Genomic DNA, 11,425 nt, shown 5'->3' with positions numbered 1-11,425 from the left:
TTCGTTTGGTGGGCGTTTCAGCAATACTCTAGGCAATACTGATTTTTTTTTTAAATAATGGTATTCTACCAGAGACCTTGCAATGGCATTATTCACATATTAGTGTAAGAGTTTCATTCAATCTTAATCACTACGACACAACCAAAGTTGTACCAGATCGAGAAGGTTGTTTCTTTTTTGTCAATAACAATAATCGATTTTCAACAGTAATTGATTTCTTCATCGAACTTTCGTTTATTTCGTATCATATTGACAAAACACTGGATATAACTATTTACAAACATTCTACCTACACTAACAAAGTTACCAGAAGTAAAATATCTATCACAGTACGCTAACTGCTCTGAGTGATGGAATTGAATTCCTGCTAATCAAGCGTTGTTCTTTGAACAGCTTCTGTCGATTTAAAAAAAAAGAGTCTCTCAATTGATATAAATTTGTCCTCTAATGAACGATCTTCAAGGATCATCTACTGCAAAAAAAAAATGATGCCATCGAATCATCAAAACTGACTGCCACAGCCCAGTCCAGCGGTTCAACCATTCCGCCATTCGGCGACGTTTGATGAATTCGGATAACCTTTCAACTCTGTCAATTTCACATCCATCAAAATTAATTTGCAAAAACAGAAAAATGTCATAATCAAGGTCTACTCTCTGCGGGGTGCTTAAAATATAACATGAACAACTCGTGCCGAAAAGTCTCCAATGAAGAGAAATGATCTTTTAAGTACGTGCGAAATGATCCCTGTTCTGCTCGAGTGACGCCACCTCACGCAGCAGAGGACGAAAGGTCGGCACTTTCGTCATCGGCCGATTGACTCGATCGCCTGGTAAGAGATTTGCCTCGGAAGTAGTCTTCAATTTCCTGCAATGATTTTCCCTTAGTTTCCGGAACGACGTAGCAAACGTACAGGACACCGAGTAGGGAAACGGCTCCGTAGAAGATGAACACGTTGGCGCTGCCCATGCTCTCCACCATCGTTGGGTACAGCTTGATGATCACAAACGACATCAGGTAGGTGAAGAAGACGGTCACTCCGGATGCCGGTCCGCGTACTTTTTGCGGAAATAGCTCTGCCAGCATGCTGAATGGCATCGTAAGGAATCCCAGGGTGCTGGTGAAGATGTAGCTTATGATCAGGAACGTTGGAAGCCAGCTGAGATTCTCTGCCGGAGGATGGTAGATGCAAGCCGCGATACCGAACATGCAGGCAGCCATTCCCGCTCCCGAAAAGATCGATGGGGGCTTGCGACCAAGGGTATCGAGAATGTAGGCCACCATCGTCGTGGCAATCACTCGAGTCACTCCGATCATAACCGTGCACAGGAATGGATCAATCGAAACGCTCGCTTCAGACGATACCTTTGCGGCGTAAACAATGACAACGAAAATTCCGGAAAACTGTTGGAATCCGAAGAATCCGATGATCACTCCCAAAGGTTTGTAGACTTGCGGTTGCCTAATGAGGTCCACAAACCGTTCCTTGCCAGCCAGCTTCTGTGCTTGGACATTATCTCGCAAACGTCCCAATTCGTGTTCAATTTCCGGAATAGTTTTGCTACAGGTACCGAATCCTCGAATCTTCTTCAGTGATCGTTCGGCTTCCGATTCGCGATCCTTCGACATCAGCCAAGCGGGAGATTCGGGCAGCGGGATTAGCAAAAGCAGCGAGAAGACGCAGCATCCGGCTGCTATGGAAGCTACCAAGCGGAAGTTTTCCGGGATGAAATATCCGAAGGTGTAAATCATGAGTATTCCGACGGCAATCGAGAGCGATGTGAGCACGGTGAGGCGTCCACGCATGCGAGGGGTGGCAATTTCAGCGGAGTAGATTGACGCTGGAGCGCTGACCAAGCCAATCACCAGACCTGCAATGAACAATTGTGAAGGTGAAAACTTTGTTGGTTTTATAGTTGTCTGATGTTTAGAATAATTGTGAATGTGAGCGCCGTTAAAAATATGAAGAGTAAATGACGGCTTCGGCCTTTACCTATAATCGTCAGGGGAAAACAAAGTCCTCGATTGGGTTCTTTAATTTTGAAAAATAGGTCGGTTTTCATACATCATCTGAAAGGACGTCATTTTCTGAAGACAACGATACTTTTTTTCGATCCCATTTACTTCCATCTAAATTTTTAAATCAAGATTTAAAGCAAAATAATCACTTCACTGTTTGACACAAAACTAACAAACTGACAGCTCGTTCCCATACGAAGTACCATCGAGGGGCGCTAAGGTGGTGATTTTAGCTAATATAGTCACACTTATTAAAAATAGTTTAAGTGTTCCAAAATTGATGAAATTTTGGATTTCGAATCCATTTGTAATGCAGATTACGAATATGAAATTACCTCAATACCCCTAAAGAACTCAATTTTTCCAAACGATGCCATTGTGGGCATTATACTTATCAGCAAGCCGAGAAACTCGCATTTGATTCGTACCATTGCTTCTTAAGTGATGAGTGATGATTGTCTTTCTAAACTTTTTCAGAACAAAGTTATTGAGTTAAAAATATGGGTGTTTAGCTACCATTTGCATTGAAAAACTCAGTTTTGACAAATACTATTATGAGACCGTCATGCGAAGAGCAGAAGTATAGTAACAAAAAGGATTAAAATTTTCTGCCACTGAAATCTTGAATTTATTTTTATAGAAATAGGGGTAAGAGGGGCATAGTGAACAGGTGGGACATAGTGAGCATCCCGTGCACCAGCTTGGACTTCCGGCCGTTCGGAACAAATTGGTTGGTGGTAGGATCAATATCATAATTAAATTGAACCTACTACCACTTAATTTGTTTCATGCAGCTGGAGATCCAGAGCCAAACTTCGGGATGCTCACTATGCCCCTCCTTCCCCTATATGTTTCCTTAAGGTAAAAAGTGCACACCAGTCCGCATACTTTGATGATAAGTAAGCGTTTGGCTTATTTTGCACCAAAATCAGAAAATTATCGAATATAGTGATTTTTTTTTCTGATATGGGATACTAGAGTAAAATGAGCCTAATAGTCACATCTGCTTCTATTTGTCTTATGTTATATTTATTATATCACATTTGATATATGAAGCTTATTTGGCCCGTTATTCACCTATACTGTTTTCCAATAGTCACTTAGGGACTATACTTGAATGATATTTGAAAATTTCACTGTTTAGATCAGTCAACAAGTTTAAATTTAATTCATCAATATATGGGAGTTTGGGCAAAATAAGCGCCAAACACGTAGGGGAATTTACGTATTCTCGTCAATCTAAGCAGCGTCCGAACTTCTATTAGCGATATCTCAGCGTCACACACATACATGACAGGTTTGTTTGTTGACATTTATCTGCTGCTTGCTGTTCTACCAATTTCAATCGACAGAATTGATCAAAACGGGTTGAACATGTTTTTACAACGCTCCAAACTTCTCAGGTGAGTGTGACTATTGTCGGCAGTCTCTTTTTCTTCGGCACCCTTTCCATTTGAACTGCGTGTTAACCAGCTGTTCTATTATCGGCAACTTGAAATCAGCCGTATTTTGTAGTGTGTATATTTCATTTAAAGAAAAATATGGCAGAACAGGATTGCACAGTCGTAAAAATGTAATCAGATTGAAGCTGAAAAGGTAAGGAATCGGCTTAATATATTCAGCGAAGAGTTTTGATGGGAAAAAACAGTGAACTTAACGTTTCAATTTCGGTTGCCGAAAACAGTCAATGGGTGCCGAAGCCATAATTTACCCTACTTATCGTAGTGTCCGCAGAATAAACGCAAGCGATATCGAATCTATTCTTTTTACCATAAGAAAAAAAATATGGGGAAAATGTCCCCAATGTAGGCCTAAGAGTCTCTAATATTGGGTCCATACATAAATTTGGATGCAATAAATGCTATGAGGCATGATGTATGGACATAGAGGTAACTCTAAGACTAGTAGGTCCCCAAGAAACGTGCTCAACTTTTTGGCTCAGCTCTGGTACTATCTTCGGTCCCAAGCTAATCAATTCACCCCTCGAAACATAGGAAAACCTACTAACCCCTCATTTTGTCTGTCAAACTTTCATAGCCAATCAAAACAAACATTGTGTAGTACTAGAATTTTGACTAGAATAGGTTACGTTAATCGATTTGCTTGGGAGCGATAGGCTAGTCAAGTAGTGAGCCAATTTAAAATCGTTAGTTTCCATCGGTTGGTATGGATGTATCCTCATGCAAAAAATGAGCCCCCTAACCCCCTAACGATAATACATAAAGGCATTGCATCACTTTTTACCGAGAAAGCTGAATATTTTTCCAAAAATATGATTGACACCCAAACGAATAGCTGTCCAACCTGGACTAGCAAATGCTTTTCGAATGTACGAAATTAGTTTTCAAATTGCATGTTTGGTTTGGTTTATTTTTTAGAATTAAAATAGATTAAAAACGCAAATTTTCATCTCTGGGGCGAAGTTGATCATTAGACTGATGCCAAATTTGAAATTTTTATTCCACATTGCTCAAACGGTTCCAAATAGGGTTCTGAATAGCCTTACAAAATTTGAACGCATCTAGTAATAAACTGACTTGACACAAATCATTTGAATCTTATATGGAAATTACTATGGGAAAACAAATTGTTTTATTCATATCTATCTAAAAATTGGTCATATAATTGCTTGCTCACCATATCGCTCTGTTTAGACAAATGACATCTACGCTTGTTGGAAATTTTCACAGCTACAACTTTTTTCAATATAACTTTTTGATAAAATGTAAGGATCAAAAGTTATTAATTATTCAAGTCACTAATGTCTTATGAATATGATAAATCAACTGTTCGACAGGCAACACTGGTGTTTCTGGAGCGTAGCCTAGAGCACAACAATCATGGCTACTATGTCTGCAGAATTCAGTGTTGGAATTATGCCACGGATACACTTGTATGAACTACTATGAGCATGAGCATTATTTGTATAATAATTATGAGCACTATTCAACAGCTATATGAACAGCTATACACAAACTATACAAGTGTGACCATGGATGTGCTTATAATTTACTATACAAATAATGCTCATGCTTATAGATTGTCATGCAAGTCTATCCGCGGCATTAGCATTAGCATCGAACAAGTTGCACAATATCGTAGGTGGTACGAATTCAAAACTATCAAGAGCAAGACGGATATCTATTACTGTACAGATAGTTAGTAGGAAATAATTACTATCTCCGAGATAAAGACATATCCCGCTCCACAGTTAAGGATTGTCCTGGCCACGTCCTTACAACTGGTAGGGATAGGAAAGGTATGTTTATCCAAAATTTACTTAAGAGAGATGCAGAGAACTCTACGACCCTTCATAAATGCAATTGCTGTCCAGAGCGTCTGCTGGTGATTAGATATCTTTAAAGCAGTTACATTAATTTCAAGAAGTGGCAGGAACTTGAAAGAAGTTCCTATGAAATATGGAAAGTCCCTTTAATTTCAGATATGTCCTGAAAACTGGAAAATTGCATGATCTTCAGGATTGTTCTATAAATTCCTGGATGATTGCCGGGACATTACCCTAGTAGCACACTTGTCACTTAAAAGTTGTGGTTTCTTGTATGCACCTTATTTCAGTCACAATCAAGTTGCAGCAACCTATTTTGATGGATATGTGTTGCTTGGGTAGGCAAGTTCCAAAAACTTCAGGACAGTCCAGAGAAGTTCAAGGAAGCTTTTGAAGAAAGAAGAGAAGAAAGCCCAGGTCCATAGAGTAGTTACAATAACTTCAGGAAAGCTCCGATTTATTTGGAAAGTCTATTATTTCAGGGTACTTTAAAGATCTTGAAGCATTTATTCCAGTTAAGAAAACTTCAAATAATATTAGGAAACTTTACAGATGTTCCGAGAATTCCAATAAATTACGGGAACTATATATAAGTTTAGAAAGTTACAGAAAAGTAACGGGATCGTCAGAGTAGATTTATGACTATTAGGAGAATGTAACAACAGCTGGTATATTTTGCAAACTTAAGGAAAATCCAAAGAAGTTCCACAATTTTTTGGAGATTTTAAGGTTAATTTCATTAGCATACTTGTTACAAAAAATTCGAGATAATGTCGACAAAATGCGCCACCAATTTCTTCAAGTGTATCCCGTTTATGGTAACCAATTACCCAACTCATCATCTGTTATACATCCTCTCTCACGGCGTTATCAAATACATCGATAGGAAGATCGGCTCCTGTCCACACAGCCGTTTTGCAAAAACAAATACCCGTAGTATACAATGGGACGGGTATTGTTGTTAGAGAACTACTATCGTGTGGTTGGCGTCGAAAGTGCTGGTGAAATAATTTCGATGATAGCTGAAAGTACGCGGCGATAGATCTAGTTCCGGTGAAGAAGGACCACCCACCTGATTGACAGAAGGAGTAATCAGCGTGATCTGTCTCTCAAGGTAAATTTAATGCCATGACGTAGGCAAAACAGCGGGCTAACATGCTCTTTGCAGGATAGTTGCATGCACCCTCCCTCATGATCAGACTGCCGTTCCTGGAGCAATAAGAGGGAGCCTTCATACATCACAATCATCATCGGACGCAGGAGCTCGTATCATTGCCATTAGTGCTCAATAAACGCATGTGCTGGTCAGAAAAGACCGTGAGCTACGAACAATACGAAAGGCCTTCTTAAGGTAAACCCAATAAGTAAATCCCTGATGATTGATCGACTAATGCTGTGTCGCCTCATCAGAGGGCCTTTTATTTATTATAGCTTTGGCCTATACGATATCCGGCAAGTCTACGCCAAGCCCCTTTGAGGAACAAGCAGCATTACAGTCGTCCTTTCCACAATCACCTTGCATGAGTAGTGGCGATTCTCTGTCGTCGTGGAAGACTGCAGGAAACCAGAATAGCGGTATCGAGACGACAGGGGAGCGGTTAAACCGCATCGCACCGAGGAACTCGCAATACGTGGTCGTGGGTAGTGCATTGCGACTGCCGTCGTTTGCAACGGAGCACCGGACCGTGCGACATTCCTGCAACAGTGAGTTGTCACGTGACAATTGGTGATACACGACATCACGCGACGGTGCAGCAGCGCAAGCAACGCAACGACATTGAATGTTGCGCAACAGTCAACAGTACGACGAGTGATATCGGTGGCAGAAGTGCAGTTGCATCATCATCACGGGTCCCCCACCGATGGAGCAATGTAGACATGCTTTTGTGAGATGAGAAAATTGTATGTATGGTTAAAGAATAGATGTAAGCTTACTGTGAAATCCCTTTACTATTATTTAGCAGCACACCCCACCTTCCTCTATCTTTTGTCATTGAGTTATGTTTGATGAGTGAAGATCGTTATACTCAACTTCACGTTCTTCTTTTGTGGTACCTATGCGATATTGAATATATTATCGATAACTTAATTATCCGAAATCAGGGAAATCCAGCGAATTTCTGGGAAGTCCAGAGTACTTCAGGAAAATCTAGAGAGCATCGCATAGTCTATAGAAATTCCCAAAAACTTCAAAATCTGTACAAAATTTCGGAAAAATTCCGAGATGTTCAGGAAAATTACGGGTTTTAAGCCCGATCAATGGGAATCTGAAAGATTTTGAGAAATCGAGAGAAGTTCTGACAATTTTAGGAAAATTATTACCAATTGGCATGTGATTTAATGTGCCACATAAGGGTTGTGATTTAAGAAGAATCTGGCCACGTAAATCAACCCTTATTAGGATAGAACAGTTGTTGAGGGTTTGGCTTATCAAGATTAGGATCTGGATTCCCATCGAGCTTAGGAATGTTTTTCACGTTTCAAAAATCGAAAGCTATCAAAACGAATTGATTGGGTTGTATGAAAGACTCTCTTCCCTGTAACTATTTTTAAGTTTTATGGCGAATTGATTACAAAAAAAAAATTATAGCCATACCAATAAGAGGGCACTAAATTGTGTTTACATGTAACGTTGGTTACGTTCCTTCATTAAAATTATGGCCTCTCGCACTATGTCTGCAGAATACAGAGTTGTCCATAAAACAGTCATAAGATTTTCAGTCCCTTAACAATTAATAACGATTTAAATTGACATTTGGCTGAAAATCGACCTTGTGCAATGTTGTTAAATTGCCCATAAGAATAGTTATAGAACTTTTTAAGAGAGTAATATACAAAAAGGCTGGGAAGTGTACAAACAGTTTTGATTTCCAACAGTAATTTTCATATAAACTTCAAATGGTTTGTGTCAAGTCAGTCTATTGATCATCAGAAGTTTGCATTTGATTTGTTTTCGCTTCTGCTCTTAAAATTTGAACAAAAGTTGTGGTTTACAGTGCACAGTGTTGCTTTTTGCCGTTTTCGTGCGCTTTTTTAATAGCTTCTCAAACATTTCCAGGGGTATAGTTTGTTCAAAGATGTTATTTGCATATGTTAAACCACTTCTTTTGATGTAGACGGTTTGGTAATTAATCCACCTAAAAAGGAGATTAAAAAATATATTTTTATCTGATTCAGAGAGAAACTTAACGTCTTCAATAAAGTTGTAGAGAATGTTATTTTAAGCAGCTTTGCTGAAAACGTAAAATTTCTAGATTTTATAAATTGCGAGGTATGTAACATTTTTCGGGAAAGGCCCCTTTAAATCATGTTTTTTTAGCATAACTGATTTTCTAGACATCCTGCAATTTAGATTTTTTTAAAAATTACTTTATTTGTACAGGCTCAATCGAATAAAATTTACAGAGCCGAGTTATCATTTTCGTTATACATTATTACTGTGTTACATTTAACGTTAACGGAACTGGACCGAGTACTCGCGGTTGTCTCGAGGTTAGTGGAGATTTACAATTTTTTGGATGGGAAAAGGGAGAAGGAGGTTTGACATGTGGTTTACGATACAAATATTTAATTAATCCTAAAACATGAAATTATTTCTATTCATCTTGAAATCAAACATTTAAAAAAAAATCCACACGTGCAAAATACAACTAAACACAAGATTAATCAAACTTACAATCTAAGGTTAATATTCTTAAAGTTAGGTATTTTTTTTTATGAGTTTCATTTTGATTTCTTCTAAAACTATATTTTGCAAGTTAAAACACATGCTTTTACTGTACATTGTAACTAATGATCTCTTGAAACAAAAAAGTTATTCTTAAAAAATCGATATTTTTAGGGGTATTTGCTCCTCAAATAACTATTTTCGGCGCAAATTGGCGCAGAAATATAGATAAGATTCTGAATCTATACTTATTTTACTGCCGAAAAGTTATAAAAACATGTGTCAGCACGCGATCTTTTATGTGTTTTTGTGATAACTAAAAAAACGCCTGCAAATGTCTTATTTTTGAATACATATTTGTATTTTAAGAGATAACATGTTACAATGTTCAGCAAAACTATGTATTTTTGTACGGGAAACAACTTTGTGCAATATGTTAAATATATTGAAAATCTAGGAAAAATGTTATACTTAAAACTCAAATCATTGTGGAAAAATGAAGGAAATTTTGTGTTTTCAGCAAAGTTGCTTAAAATAACATTTGCTACAACTTTATTGAAGACGTTAAGTCTCTATCTGAATCAGATAAAAAATATATTTTGATCTCACTTGTAGGTCGCTTAATCACCAAACAGTCTACATCAAAAGAAGCGGTTTAACATATGCAAAAACATCTATCTTTGAACAAACTGCACCCCTAAAATCAATGTTTGAGAAGCTATTAGTTTTCACATAAAATAATTTTTCTGACAATAAGCCGTTCATTTTTAACGAAATCTGATTTCAGATTCGGATAGAGCGGCCTTAAATTAAGTAGAATTATTAATTTTGTCATACACTGCACCAGACTACATGCTAATTCTAATAGGATTTTTAGGAATAGCTAAAAGTTGCATGTTTGATCACTTCCAGAAAATTGTACATTCAGAGTGATAGAATGCACCGTTAGTTAGAGATACCAATTCAAAAGCACTATTTAGAACTATTGAATGAAGTTCTAAACAAATTATCTTAAAACAATGTCGCGAAACAGGTTGGTTGAGTAACGAAAAATTAGCGGTGTTGTTAGTGATTAACTTCACTTCAATGATCAACTTCACCCCGTTCAACAGTACATTTTTTTTCGATTGTTAAGTTTATGTCATGTTCATTTAATTTTCAAATGTTCGACATAGATACCTTCTTATATACAATTTAAAACTCTTAGCACCGAAAATTCAAACAGAATCAAAATGTACGAATTCATAACTGATCATTTTCACCCCTCTATGCTATGACGAGCTTCGACGCGATTTTCTGTACTAGCCTCAGCCTAATAAATGTATCACACCCAACCCAAAGCACACTCACCTATAACAACACGCGCAATCAAAATCTGCGTATACATCAGCTCGAAGTTGCTACTGCTCGATGTGGCAATGAGCGACCACGACACGATCGACAGTACATTGATCAGCACCAGGGTCCACTTTCGTCCGATGCGATCGAGCAAATAGCCTGATATTAGTCCACCGAAGGGGCAAGCAATCGAGTTTATGGAAGCTGAAAGAGAAACAAAAACGCAAAAACATATTATAGCATGCGGTGTGGTATGCGTCGCACCTTAACTTAATGGCGAAATCCGCCGTTTGTCGGCCGGACTGTATCGCAGTGAGACCGTACAAATGTGTATCGTCACCCGAAGAGTGTATATGCGCATGCGCATGTGCTGATAGGCCTATAAAACTTGGCCTCTCGCGGCCGTCTTGAAAATCATCGGAATGATGCAGATTTCAAAGTTTTGTACGGCGAGGTATGGAGGAGAAATCTTTAAATGCAGTGCTAACATTTGAAAACGGCACAAAAGCCATTTGTAAACAAATGGTTTGTGGGCCCTTTACTCACTACTTGAAGTACACCCACGCGACACAACAGCAACATCGGGTAGGGGAAATTTTCCCCTTCCTGACGATGCTGTTGGTTTGCGTGGGCGTTCTTCGGGTAGCGAGTAAAGGGCCCACAAACCATTTGTTTACAAATGGCTTTTGCGCCGTTTTCAAATGTTAGCACTGAATGCTTCTTTTTCTCGAACAATGCTTTTTTTTTAATTTTTTTTTTGTTTTTTCTATGGGTGATAAAAAGTCAAAATCTACCTATCTTAATCACTTTCAACGAATATTTTGTCATTGAATTATCGAAAAAAAAATATGAAAAGCACATTTTGATAAATAGAAGCATTTAAAGCATTCACTCCAATACAACGCCGTGAAATTTTTTGGAATCTACATCGTTACGATGATGATTTTCAAGATGACCGTGGTCAAGTTTTACAGGCCTATAGAGTTGGCGGGAAATATAGATAGGGGAAACAGTCGTTACACATTGGATGGTAGTATATGTTGATTACGGGTAGATGTTACATAGGTAGAAGTGTTGGGAAGGGTTTCTTAATTTTTATTGAAGTTCTTATTTGA

The 11,425-nt window shown here is 38.2% G+C and overlaps 1 protein-coding gene across 2 annotated transcripts in view; it reads right to left on the bottom strand.

The window, feature by feature from the left end:
• Positions 1–219: 219 nt before the first annotated feature.
• The window catches only part of LOC135713618 (facilitated trehalose transporter Tret1-2 homolog), a 30,610-nt gene continuing 19,404 nt past the window's right edge, over positions 220–11,425 (bottom strand). For both annotated transcript variants that reach the window (XM_065236755.1, XM_065236754.1), the window contains exons 4-5: positions 10,323–10,514; positions 220–1,871 (exon numbers count right to left, since the gene is read on the bottom strand). In XM_065236755.1, coding sequence (XP_065092827.1) covers positions 772–1,871; positions 10,323–10,514 — 1,292 coding nt within the window. In that variant the 3' untranslated portion in view covers positions 220–771. The remainder of the gene's footprint in view (positions 1,872–10,322; positions 10,515–11,425) is intronic.

The sequence above is a fragment of the Ochlerotatus camptorhynchus genome, unplaced genomic scaffold (assembly GCF_037179485.1).
Source record: "Ochlerotatus camptorhynchus isolate MF236.1 unplaced genomic scaffold, CSIRO-AGI_Acam_v1.1 ptg000574l, whole genome shotgun sequence".
Classification (NCBI taxonomy): Eukaryota; Metazoa; Arthropoda; class Insecta; order Diptera; family Culicidae; genus Ochlerotatus; species Ochlerotatus camptorhynchus.
The sequence above is the reverse complement of the archived record's forward strand: the minus strand, read 5'-3'. Positions and strand labels throughout refer to the sequence as shown.